The 14,623-nt window shown below is 38.0% G+C and overlaps 1 protein-coding gene across 1 annotated transcript in view; it reads right to left on the bottom strand.

Annotated features, from left to right (window-relative positions):
• Positions 1-810: 810 nt before the first annotated feature.
• ZDHHC7 (zinc finger DHHC-type palmitoyltransferase 7) overlaps positions 811-14,623 on the bottom strand; it is a 1,014,873-nt gene continuing 1,001,060 nt past the window's right edge. Inside the window, exon 8 of the mRNA XM_044082057.1 lies at positions 811-1,868. Coding sequence (XP_043937992.1) covers positions 1,692-1,868 — 177 coding nt within the window. The 3' untranslated portion in view covers positions 811-1,691. The remainder of the gene's footprint in view (positions 1,869-14,623) is intronic.

The raw sequence follows: 14,623 nt of genomic DNA, 5'->3' as shown, positions 1-14,623 counted from the left end.
GCCTGTTTTTATACCACTGATGACCTGACATCAGTCCTGAAGCGACAGCAACCGACGCAGAAATACAAAGACTCTGGTATTCGGGCTGACTGAGGGCTACCCCTGGCAGGATAACCCAAGTGTGATGACTGCAAGAGTGAAAAACGAAGAACATCTGCAAAATGACAATTAGTTGTTGAACTATGGTCTGCTTCCTTACACCATGTTGATCAGCTCTCAATAAATCTCAACTGCACGGTGCAAGGTAAATGAGCCCAAAGGATGAAAAACTTGCACACAACTCTGTGGTCACAGTGTTATCTATTGCTTCAAGTCCATCTCCAGCACTAAGCCAATTTGCCCAACTTTAAAACCTTCACCCAAGGCCATCTGACCTTGGAGGTTGTTATATTATGTAAGGAGATACAGGATCAAAGTCCCTGCACAGTGAGTCTATTTTCATGTCACCCAGGGCCACTAATTCAACATCCACTGGAGTCTGCTTTGACAATCTGTCACTAGTTGTGGACTGAATGAATGATAATATAACAAACCACAGTTATTCCCAACAACACAATAAAATCTTAGAATTCTGGAAGAGACCAGGTTTATGATACCCTATTACTAAGAGTCAAACCTTTGCTTTAGCTGCTGCCTGACAATGGTCAGCAATGTCTACACAGATACTTTAGGCTGCTACATTTCATTCTGCATGTGAACATGTTACTGTGAAAGTTCTGTCCTTCTACATAATGGCACCATCTAATGCAGAGCAAGGCATGCTCTGCTGCAGCAGTCAGGAAAGGAATCCATGCAGAAAGTCAGAGAATGTTGTAAGGATAACACTGGCTTTATTCTACTGCTGAAGCATGCGGGTCACCCAAACTTTCTGCAGGACAGATTCATATCAAACTCAGTGGGTTTCTGATGTTCTGTCACAACGATTCAGATATAAAGAACAGCAAAAGGAAGGCAGTGGAGTATTTTAACGGCAGACTCCATAATTCTGGATTCAGCTTAGCTAAGCCAGTCTTACCTACTTCCAAATGATTCCAACACCTATGCAAAGAATATGACAACACTTCTCCCTTATCAGCCATTTTCACAGATATAAAAGTCTAATTTCAACAGGAGGTCTAACTACCCTTATGTTCTTGATTAGATATTTGGTACAATGTAAATAACATGTTACATGCCTTGAACAATTTCAAAATGATTCATCTGCTAGTTGCTGTTAGGTATGTAACCAAAAATATACTGCAGTTATGCAGAACCCAAGCTTATCAGTTGTTCTGTAGTGAAGTCTTCAGCTATACAAGACAGTTTCAAATATGCCAGAACTGTACTGCAAATATACTTTTCAGTGAACCCTCTACAGCACAAGGCTCACATAAGAAAAGTAAAGACTAATATCATGTAAAGTCATTAATTATTATAAAGGAAATCATTCAGTGCGTCTTGGCATCCCTAAGTGATTGTTTTCTGTCTGTTCACCAAAGATTTGTGAATACATAATACACGAGTTCAGTTTTTGCTGATGTCTTTTAAGAGACCAGTGACTTGCACTTGAAGTTTATTAGATTTGTCTCTGGCAAAGTTTTCTTTAAATGCTCAAGTCTTTTCCTGGTCACAGAGCATACAGCATTTTTCTCACACTTTTGGTGCTGACAGAATGCAGTAGTAGTAATAAGATTGTTTCTTGCTTCAGAGGCTCAGACAGAAAACTCTGTTCCTCCTTTCTTTGTCCTTATCATTAAACGTCGGATTCGGAGTCCAGCGAATGGACTGATCCATAGTAGAGAGGGTGGCCCGCCAAACACTGATCGCATTCCTTCCCATCTTAGTCTCCGTTCCCACGTTGGCTTTTCATTTTTCAGTCTTTCAATTTCCTACAAAGAAAAGAGCGCAAGAACAAGACAAATGAGAGACGTGAAAGATTTCTCATCTGAAACATGCTTTCAGTTTTGAACACAGATGCATATGTGATACAAAATTTAGCAACAGAATTACACAAAATAAGCTAATGTTTATGAAAAGGCTAACATATGTAAGTTCTAACTCCCTGACTCCTTTAGAGCCAGACAGCAGAAAGATTACACGTTACTCTATTTGGTACTAAGCAAAACCTCAATATCCAAAGTAGAAAAGGAGAACCGTGCTCTTTGGTGGATCTAGGACTTACTCTCACAAAATACTGCTCCTTAAAGATACAGTAATAATGGAGAAAGTACAGCTGTATCAACTTAGCATAACTGTACATGTTTGAGTGTAATCACTGCTGCTGTTATAACAGGAATTATAACTTTAAACCCATCTGCTTCCCCTTATGCTGACATTATGTCTTTCGCCCTCTGGACATCTCTACATCTGTGCATAAAGGTATAGTCACAGTCGGCCATCTTATGTTCCTCCTTGGTTCCACATAAGGATTACTGAGACTGCGTACCTACGAAACAGGAATTCCTTTGAGAGACAGAATGCAGCACTGATGGGCCCCTACACCACTCTAGACAAATAGGGTTAGGATGGCAAAAACAGAAGGGAGGAGGGTGGCTAAACTGGACCCCAACTCCAGTCTTGATCTTGTACAAGTAAAGAAGCCAGCTTGGGTTTAATGCCACTGCTATTCTCAGCGAGAAAAGGAGCAGGGGGGCTAAACTGGACCCCAACTCCAGTCTTGATTTTCTACAAGTAAAGAAGCCAGCTTGGGTTTAATGTTACTGCTTTCCTCACTGAGAAAAAAGGAGCAGGGGTACATTGACTCCTACTGTCCTCTGATTGTGCAATGTGAATGAGACTTTACTGGATGGTACAGTTGCAGTTTTCAAGACACATTTCAGGGTGTTTGCACAGTTTGGCTTTCTGTTGGGTCCAGCTGGTGTAGGTTCTATCCAGGGGATCGACCAAGAGAAGACTACGGCAAGCATACCGAACCCAGCAACATCTGGGTTAATACTTCTCAGGAAGCAGCCTGGAGTTAATGCTACTCTATTGTCTCTACTGAGGAAAGGCTCATGGTTTCCTAGCTGTGTGTAGCTGCATTCAGACTAGCACCATCTCCACTACCAGAGACAGAGCACCTACAATTGTTAATTCCAAACCTCACAGGCACTATTCCCCCTTCGGCCCACATTAGTAGGCATCGAGAACCATGGATTTGTACTTTACACCAGTCTCTGTCGCCAGCTTAGTTAACATAGGCATTCTGAGACAATGTACATTTACTAACAACCACTCACTACTTAAGGTGAGACAGTGCGTGAACAGCATACTTATATATTATTAGACGCAAAGTTCTCACACAAAGCTACAACAAACAACATACAGGTTTGTCAGTACCACACAACACCACACTAAATCAGTCATACACAGCTCAGACAAACACACAGACCTACATATACAGAGGCTCTTAAAAGTAACCTACTTAAATCACAAAGCCCTCCTACATGTAAACTATGAAACAAGTACCCTCACTAATTTTACACACATGCAACAAAAACAGCACCCACCATGAAACATACATCCAAGAGTCATACTGACTCAATTCAAAAGCCTATAAGGCAAACCTCCACACAGTCCAATATCCTAGTCATTCATAGGTGACTCCATAGTGAGATAAATCAATGTACCACTCTCACCAGGCTGTGCAAGGAGAGGGTCACAGTCAGTTGGTTATCAGATTGCAGGATTTGCCACATCATGTCCTTGCACCACAAGAACACATATGGTAAGTTCACAGTACACATGGATGTAAATGACTCAGATGTCCCTCCCTATGCTGCACATGGGTGTAAATGACTTTTCAGATGTCCCCCTGGACTACATGAAGAGGAATATGATGGAGCTCTCAGAATATATCCCTGAGGTAGGTATGAACCTAGAGTTGAGCAGCATTCCATCATCAAGAAAGACAACACAATACGAACAAAAGATTAATGACTTTAGCAACTGTCTAAGATGGTACAATATGCATATTAGTCTGGAAGGGGATGGCAGAAATTCCTATCTGCTTTGCCAGGGATGGCTTATACCTATCACGCCAATTTTTGTATATTGACTAAATCCTTGTCCACCTCCATAGTGCCCTTTTTAGGCAACATCAGTCTTCTAAAGTTTCCTACATAAAACAGAATCCTGATAATATTAAGGTATTGCTGTTCAATGCTAAAAGCATTAACAAAAAACTATATTCTCTATCCTGGAGCACATCAATATATGAATCATTACAGAGACCTGGTTCAAGACTAAATACAGCACTCCATTACTGCAGAGTTCAAAACCAGTGAGAGCACCCCCCATTAGTGCAGAGTTTAAGAATAATGAAGGCACTGCAACAGTGTAGGGTTTAAGACCAATGGGAGCACCCCCCATCAATGCAGAGTTTAAGAACAGTGAAAACAGTGCATCAGTGCAGGGTTTAAGACCAATGACAGCACTCCATCAGTGCAGGGTTTACGAGCATTACCCTCGGTGAATGTTTTAAGAACAATGAGAGCACCCCTGTGAGTGAATGGTTTAAGACCAGTGAGAGCACTGCATCAGTGCAGGGTTTAAGACCAGTGAGAGCACTCCATCAGTTCAGGGTTTCAATGCCTACCACATATTCAGGCTCACTGCATTAGCTGAAGGTGCTGAAGGCACTAAAGGCAGCAGTGTCTCTCCATATTCTTTAAAAATGTCCACTTCCACTCCATATTCTTTAAAAAGTTTCACTTCCAGACCTGTTAGACAAAATAATGACCTGGAATTCCTCAATATCCAACTTAATATTAACAAAATCCATTAGCATATCATAGCTAACTGTAGGAATCTTCTCAGTGTTCCCCTCAGCTCATGCTTCCTACCTAACCAGTGTGCATTCTCTATGCATTATGCAGACACCCATTCTTCTTTGAGACTTCAGCTACCCCTCCCATTAACTGCTAGATTTGTACATCTTCAAACATGTATGCCTAAAAACTTCTTGACTTCTTCAATACAAACTCTCTGGATCAGATCATCTGCACCCCAACCAGGGGTGTTAAAATCCTGGAGTTGGCTCTTACCAATATTGGGCAGTTTTGCCCCCCCCCCCCCCAATGTAACTTCTTCCCTGGTCAAACTGGAGCAGGAAATATCTTCCAGTACTTGGTATTCAGAGCTTATACCAATACTAATCTATTAAAACTGAGTGATGACCTGGTTAAATTCAAAAGCCCCTTCCATTATGATGACCCCACTGCTTCAGTGGAATCCTTTACTACCAAATTCTATATGCATGTAAACAGCTGCACAGATGAATCTGTAACCCTTGTAAATACAATGCCAAATTTAAAAATAAACTTCTGTGGTGGAACCCCACTTTAAACAGGCACTATAAAAAAACAATTGCATGTAAAAATAAATTTAAATCTCAAGATGTCAACAACACTTCTGCTAAACTTAATAAGGAACCCCAGACAATGATCAAATTAATCAAAGCTAGACATGAAGCAAACCCAGACACATATATAAAGGACAACCAGAAAGCCTTTTTAAATATGTTAGAAAATTTAGAAACAATGTTCAGCACAATAGTAAAGAATATCAAAAACTTGGAGTCAGAGAACAGAGCCAATCTACTGCCAGAAAAATACAATTCAAGCCTCAACCACCCCGACTCTCTTTCCTATATTTTCTGATCAAATATCAACACCTTCACTTCCTTCAAACCTCCCAAGAATGAATCTTCAAGGTGATATCCAAGGCCAAGAACACTACTTTTATGGGGTAAGAAGATATACCGTGTTACCTAATGGCCAGCCTGAAACGTGGCTTGTCAGACCTCCTCCAGAGATTATTCAACAACAGCCTCCAAACAGGCTTTGTTCCAGATTAATGGAGGAAAGCAACAGTTATCCCCCTGCACAAAAGCAGAAGGTCAATGGACCTCAGTAATTATTTACCCATAAGCCTGACTAGCCTCATCTGCACGGCTATGAAAAGGATAATTAAGGAATTAATAAATAAGGCCATAGGCAACCTACAAACTTTCAACCCAAGCCATTTCATATCAGTCAAGGGCAGACCCTGCCTACTTAACTTGATTTGACTTCTTCGAGAAGGTTACTGAAACACCTGATGAGGTCAAATCCACACACACCACATATCTAGATCTCACAAAGCCATTCAACACTATCCTCCACATAGGTATTGTAGATAAACTCTCTCAGGTGAACTTAAATCCCTTTCTAATTTGTCGAATAACAAGCTGGCTTCACAACTAGAACACAAGAAATTAAGGTGGACAGCTGTACCTCCTACAAAACATCCTGCCAATAGTGGAGGTCAAAGCAAACGTTAAGGGTTTATAGATGTGTCCTCTCATCTGCCCCTCTCTGGAGGAACATGCCTATTTTCAGGCCTGGTTTACCTCTGCACATGATGTACCTATTTTTGGAGATAAATCCCTATTTTCAGGCTTGATTTTACCCCTTCACATAATTTTCTGAATCCCCACTCCATCACACTTGATTTGTGGAGTTATCTAGTAGTTAGGAAATCACACTACATGACCAAAATACTAGCAACACCATTTAAAGAAAGAGGACATATTTCTTACATCTCCCTTTTTTGAAGCAAAAATAAATTACATTATTTGATAGATGTCTGCAATACAATTCATTAAAATTTACAGGTTTTACACTGTATGATAATGTGCTTGTATTTTTTCGCCATTTTTTTATCACACACTGTTTTTAAACATATATTTCTGAGTAAATCAAAGATGTACCATTCACGGTAAAAACCAAGGCAGTCCACAGTCTCAAAAACTTAAAGGCAGCTCGTATAATAAATTCAAAGCACTAGAAATGTATAATAAAATGAATGTACTTTAATATGTACAACGGTAACGGTTAGCGCTTTCACCAAAAATGGCTTCATCAGACCTTGAAACATGTTACAAGTGAATCCATTTAAGTAGTAAATCAATCACGACATCATATCCTGCATAACAAATCACATACTCAATTACAAAACAAAAATTATATATACATATATTTAAAACAAACATATAAAAATAAAAACTAATAAAACTCCATTAATAAGAAAATTAAAATAAAATGCTTAATTTACCCTCAGCCCCCTTTTACGCAGGGCTGGTTTTATAGATAATTTCCCATTTAACCCTGGCTTCCGATCAGCCCTGAACCTAACAATCCATTTCACTTCATAATTCTCTGTATCTCCCCTAATGTCACCACCCCTGATTCTTGGTTGGATAACCTGTAAAACAGAAAACCTAAACTCATGTGTAATACCAGTAAACATTACATGTTTTGCTAGAGCATTATGCTCAGCCCCTGTACGTATATAGTATAAGTGTTCCCTAATACGCTCTCTCAACTTTCTGTTTGTCTTGCCTATATTAAATGCAGGGCATAAGACGCACCTAGCCAAATAAACAACATTTTCTATGGCACAATTAGCTGGAACATTAAGTTGAAAAGAGTTACTACTGACTGGGTGTATAAAACAGTCATTAATATCGATGTAACTACAGTAATTACATCCCTGACAGGGTACTGTTGCTTTAGAGGAACCACTAATCATATTTTCCGTTAATAAGTTGGGAAAACATAACATTTGTTTAAGGTTCTTTTTATTCTTAAAGAGAGATTTTTTGGTGTTTCACCAACCACTTTTCGTACTTTTTCATCTAACATTAGAACATCCCAATGTCTACGTATTATATCACATATTTCAGGTGTATCAAGTGAGAAAAATATAGGTACCTTCACTAAGGGGATTTATCCTGTTTTTTCTCAATGTTTTCACTAACCAAGTTTAAGCTAGAGAAATATGGACCTGCTTTTGTACATCTAACTGTCTCAACTTCTCCAAGTATAACATCCACTTCATTTGGATCATAATTCCTAGCTATCAGCCTAGTTATTAAACACAAAAGCTCATCTTTAAAACTGTCATATCTTGGATTCAACCTCGAGGCTCTCATTGCTTGACCTTTCATTACATTTTGAAAAATATATTGCGGGTGCATGCTTCCTCTATGTAAGAGGGTGTTACGATAGCAAGCTTTTCTATGAACCCCCGTGTTTAGCAAACCATTGCTTAATCTATAAATCTGAAAATCCAGAAACGATATACTACTTCTTGAATAATTCATAGAGAATTTAAGATAATTAGTCATACTATTTAAATGTGTCAAAAAGTTATTCAAAGATACTTCATCCCCTTTCCAAATAAAAAACAAATAGTCGACAAAACATTTGTAAAAGTCGACATTCATCTTAAAATCCTCTGACTGAAATAGATTCTCTTCCTCCCAGCTAGCCATAAAGATGTTGGCGTAGCTGTTGGCACACGGAGTGCCCATCGCCACGCCATCATTCTGAATGCACAGCTGATCATAGAAATATGATCATAGAAATATATTATTAAGTAATACAGTTTCCAGAAACAAAGAGACCAAGTCAATGGTACTAGGTCCATAGTCAGAGTATGCAGTTAAGTAACGTTGTATTCTTTCAATACCCTCTTCATTAGGTATGACAGTAAACAAGCTAGTTACATCTAGTGTAATTTAAAATAATTTGTTAGACAAACGTTAGTACATAATTTATCTAATAGAACTTTGTCTGTTTTTGAAACACAAGTTCTGGATAAAGGTTTGTCCTTTATTCCCACATGTAAGAGTAATCTGGCTGATACTATTGTAGATTTTAGAGTATTTACACGAAATGTACAGCTAAAAGTTGATTATAGTAATGTTGATTCTAAACAGGCACCATTATTTAAAGTACCTAGTACGTATGTTCCGGTTTTAAATCCAGTATTGGATATCTTTAATCAATTGGGTGAGGAAGATGTTTATGCACTAGATTTGAAAAATAAAAATAATTGTACGAGAAAGAGACATAATTTGACGTTTCAGGAAAGAATAGCTTTAAAAGGTTTAATTAATGATGAATCAATTATCATCAGGCCAGCTGACAAAGGTGATCCAGTAGTGGTTCTGGGCCGTGAATGGTATAAATTGAATATGTGGCTCCTATTAGGTGAGAATATTTTTTACTCTCGTACAGACATGACAGAGGTTGAGAATAAAGTTTTCAATGTATATCACACGCTATATGATGTTTTGATGAGCAAATGCATTGATTATGAATTATATAAGTTTTTATTGGTAGTAAATCCTTTAATTCCTGTTATCAATGGACTTCCTAAGGTCCATAAAGATTCCATGAACCCTCCCCTCAGACCTATTGTGTCTGGTTGCGGTTGGGTTACAGAGCCCCTATCTTTATATGTTGAACATCATTCGAGACCCTTAGTGGATGCTAACACATATATTTTAAGAGACAGTAAAGAGTTCTTAATATGTTTGTATGGATTAATTGAATATAATTCACCTTATATATTGGTTACACTAGATGTAACTAAGCTTGTTTACTGTCATACCTAATGAAGAGGGTATTGAAAGAATACAACGTTACTTAACTGCATACTCTGACTATGGACCTTGTACCACTGACTTGGTCTCTCTGTTTCTGGAAACTGTATTACTTAATAATATATTTCTCTTCTATGATCAGCTGTACATTCAGAATGATGGTGTGGCGATGGGCACTCCGTGTGCCAACAGCTACGCCAACATCTTTATGGCTAGCTGGGAGGAAGAGAATCTATTTCAGTCAGAGGATTTTAAGGTGAATGTCGACTTTTACAAACGTTTTGTCGACGATTTGTTTTTTATTTGGAAAGGGGATGAAGTGTCTTTGAATAACTTTTTGATACATTCAAATAGTATGACTAATTATCTTAAATTCTCTATGAATTATTCAAGAAATAGTATATCATTTCTGGATGTTCAGATTTATAGATTAAGCAATGGTTTGCTAAACACGGGGGTTCATAGAAAAGCTTGCTATCTTAACACCCTCTTACACAGAGGAAGCATGCACCCGCAATATGTTTTTCAAAATGTAATGAAAGATCAAGCAATGAGAGCCTTGAGGTTGAATCCAAGATATGACAGTTTTAAAGATGAGCTTTTGAGTCTGAGAACTAGGCTGATTGCTAGGAATTATGATCCAAATGAGGTGGATGTTATACTTGGAGAAGTTGAGACAGTTCGATGTACAAAAGCAGGTCCATATTTCTCTAGCTTAAACTTGGTTAGTGAAAACATTGAGAAAAAAACAGGATAACATCCCCTTAGTGCAGGTACCTATATTTTTCTCACTTGATACACCTGAAATATGTGATATAATACGTAGACATTGGGATGTTCTAACGTTAGATGAAAAAGTACGAAAAGTGGTTGGTGAAACACCAAAAAATCTCTCTTTAAGAATAAAAAGAACCTTAAACAAATGTTATGTTTTCCCAACTTATTAACGGAGAATATGATTAGTGGTTCCTCTAAAGCAACAGTACCTTGTCAGGGATGTAATTACAGTAGTTACATCGATATTAATGACTGTTTTATACACCCAGTCAGTAATAACTCTTTTCAACGTAATGTTCCAGCTAATTGTGCCACAGAAAATGTTGTTTATTTGGCTAGGTGCGTCTTATGCCCTGCATTTAATATAGGCAAGACGAACAGAAAGTTGAGAGAGCGTATTAGGGAACACTTATACTGTATACGTACAGGGGCTGAGCATAATGCAAAACATGTAATGTTTACTGATATTACACATGAGTTTAGGTTTTCTGTTTTACAGGTTATCCAACCTAGAATCGGGGGTGGTGACATTAGGGGAGATACAGAGAATTATGAGATGAAATGGATTGTTAGGTTCAGGGCTGATCGGAAGCCAGGGTTAAATGGGAAATTATCTATAAAACCAGCCCTGCGTAAAATGAGGCTCAGGGTAAATTAATCATTTTATTTTAATTTTCTTATTAATGGAGTTTTATTAGTTTTTATTTTTATATGTTTGTTTTAAATATATGTATATATAATGTTTGTTTTGTAATTGAGTATGTGATTTGTTATGCAGGATATGATGTCATGATTGATTTACTACTTAAATGGATTCACTTGTAACATGTTTCAAGGTCTGATTAATCCATTTTTAGTGAAAGCGCTAACCGTTACTGTTGTACATATTAATTAAAGTACATTCATTTTTATTATACATTTCTAGTGCTTTGAATTTATTATACGAGCTGCCTTTAAGTTTTTGAGACTGTGAACTGCCTTGGTTTTTACTGTGAATGGTACATCTTTGATTCTCTCATTAGTTTTTATTTTTCCATCACGGGAACATTTGCTCCTTGGTTGTATGGATTTATCAGCTTTATATATTTCTGAGTAGTATTTCTTATTTCTAATGTAAGCAGGAAGAGCAATGTGCTGTTTGGCAATTAAATTTTATACAAATTAGATGTTTCACAGTTTTGTCTGGATGTACCTACTTTTCAAGAGACGTTGTCCTTATTTTCAATATCTGCAGGTTGCAAAGTATTTGCCTAAACAATTCTGTGGATGCCTGTAAACTTGATGCTATCAAACTCCCTAGAGGACAACAAAATCCTCCAAAAGGACCTTTCTCAAACAAAAGTGTCTGTTGTCAAAACCATGTACTAAAACTAAAAGCCAAGAAATGGATAACTGTATCCTTTGACAAGCATGCCTTCCCTTGAAACTATAACACTGACAATGTACTATTGAATGCTGATCATGTAGTCAGGAATCTGGAAAGCTATGTCGACAATGAACTGTTCACAATATATACATTATTATAAGGCAGTCCTTTTTTATCAAAAATCTTATACCTAAAAGTATGACATGCAGGCCCAGGGATGTAATCATTTTACTGTACTCAGTGATCATCAGGCTGATCAATGAATATAATGCACCATTTGGTAAGTATCTGTCCAAACATTGGTCACAACTGGAAAAAACACACTTTTTTTCTAAAAAAAAAAAAAAAAAAATCAAGGTCCTAAATCTCCAAAACTATGTAGATCATCTCAAAGCCTTGTCCCTTGTCTCAGTATCATACAGGCTATTAAAAGGTGACCTCTGCCTTGTGAACAATCCTCAACAGACCCTACCTGGTCAGACCTATTACACATTTACAAGTCCAATGGTTGTCAACACCTACTCACAGGATCTCAATCTGTCTTGCAATTGAGATTACCACCTATACTGAATCATATTCCACTCCACCAAAAGCAAAGTACTACTCAATCTATTAAAATGTAATTTGGAGGAATTAATGGGAAACCTCAAATTCATCCCTAGTCTAGCACCCATGTTTCTCATGGACACAGGCAACAATAAATGTCTCAACATAACTGTTCTGCCCAGCTTTGGGTTACTAGTACACAAAATCTAAGGGTAAAAACTACCATGGAAATCTAAGGTTAAGCTTCTTTAGATCCTCACAGATCAAAAGCCTTGTTAAATACCTATGAACCAATACAGAGAGAGAGAGAGTCTTAGCTACCTAAACTGGTATTCCTGGAAATCCCCACAATAGCACTTGCATACCAAAGTGGAGGACAAAAAAGTTCATCCAGGTTCTCTATTCCTCTGAACAGCAGAAAAGAGAATAGAACATTATCTTGATTTTCACTAGTTACCAAGCCAGCTTGCTCCTGTGACAGCTGCTGCCTTTGCCCCATCCTAGCTATAGGTCTGAAAAGGGGATGGATGGGGAAATGAGACTGCAGCAGTGATAATACTCAAACATCTATAATTATAGTAAGTCGAGAACAACTGTACTATGTTCTTCATACAAGTTATTGTTGCAGTTATAACTTCCAAGAAAAAGTCCCAAAGCCCTAAGCAAGTACCCCCCCTCCCCCCGAGTGGTGGACAACCCTGTGGGCAAGGAGGGTAGTATGCCCCTCAGAACTGCAGTGGCAAACCCTACTCTATCCCTAGACTCAATGACTGGCTTACAGCATCTAGAAACTTTATGGACAGATGACCAGGTTGCAGCTTCCAAGATATCTCTTGTGGATATTTCCCTTCAAGAATGCTAATGTTGTAGATATGCCTCTGACTAAGTGACAGCTTACTTCACCTTGCATGACCATTTCCATTCTAAAAGATATGACTTCTTAGTGAGCGATTTTTAAGGCCTCTCACATTGTGTTTTGCATGTATTGAAAGTGGTACCAAAAGGGTATTCAAGGCTAAATCTTCCGGGCTGCTGGACTGGGGGTTGAGAGGTCTTGGAGTACTACGGTGCACCTCTGAGCATGTTTATCCTTCAGATGGTACATTAAACCAATGTCACATCTGCTTGAGTTGGTAGTAATTCAGGTGGGTGTCAAATATCCCACAGGACCTAGCAAAAATAATAGGGGTTCTTTATACACACACACACACACACACACACACACACACACACACACACACACACACACACACACACACACACACACATATATATATATATATATATATATATATATATATATATGGGATCCATACAGATTCCCGAAAACATTTTTCACCGAATGATTATCGGTGGGGCATATTTACGCAAAAGTGCTTTTCACCGAAAAAGCACTTTTGCGTAAGTATGCCTGTTCCGGAGATTGTACTACGGTGTGGGTAAGGGAAAATTCCCTTTTCCCCACTGTAGTGCGATCTCGGAGTGAGAATATTAAAGTGGGGGGGTGTGGAAGGTGCAGCGGGGCTTGCCCCCTTGCATAAACGTAGATTTGTTTTTTTAATGCACTTTAACGAAAGCGCTTTTCGGTGAAAAGCGCTTTCGTTAAAGTGTGTTCGGTGATAATGGATTCGGGCTTTTGCACTTTTGTGCAAAAGTCCTAGGTCCATATATATGTGTGTGTGTGTGTGTGTGTGTGTGTGTGTGTGTGTGTGTGTGTATATAGACACACGCACAAAAATAAATCTGTTTATACAATCATACTAAATTTTCATTCCTGTCAGACCTCTGGTTTACCTTCATAATGCCAATCACGTTATGGTTGACCCCACTTCTGCGAATACCGAAACTGCGACTCTTCAAAACAAACACCAAATTTCCAAATTACATAATCTCGCCCCCTTTTTGACCCATGTTAGCACTGGTGTAGAGGTGCGGCGCGGTCGGAAATGACGAAATTCTAAGTTTTTTTGACATTTGAAAGATTTCATGGTTCTGGTTTCGCGGAAACGGTTCGGTGATGTGGCCGGTTGATTATATGTAATCGACATTATGAGGGTAAACCCAGACTCCCACTCCTTTTTCCATAAACACCATCTGATTTTAATTAATACTGCTGCTAAAATCTGTTTACCATTAAACATAATTTCATTTATTCTTTCATTGCATATAACCCATACAGCACAAAATAACTTATTTTCTATTCTTTTAACATATGCTTTACTTCTGTTCTTATAATATCCATATTTAATCATATCCATGTTTATTTTATCCTCTTCTTTTATACCTTCAAACCAATCTTCTTTACAGTTTCCTCATAATTTTTTTACTTTACAAAAATACACTTTCTGCAGTTGTTCCTTCTTGACAATGTAAACATTTTATCACTTTTCTTCTTATATGGCATACTTCTTTTTACTGGGAATTCATCTATTACCAGTCTCCACAACAAATCTTGACAATCTACTTTCTGATTACATCATTTGCTTTTTATTTTTATAGCTTTATTTTTTTAATGTGTTATA

The sequence above is a fragment of the Protopterus annectens genome, chromosome 8.part1, assembly GCF_019279795.1.
Source record: "Protopterus annectens isolate FY-2018-M chromosome 8.part1, PAN1.0, whole genome shotgun sequence".
In the NCBI taxonomy this organism is placed as follows: domain Eukaryota; kingdom Metazoa; phylum Chordata; order Ceratodontiformes; family Protopteridae; genus Protopterus; species Protopterus annectens.
Note: the sequence above shows the minus strand (reverse complement) of the source record. Positions and strands in the feature narration are given on the sequence as shown.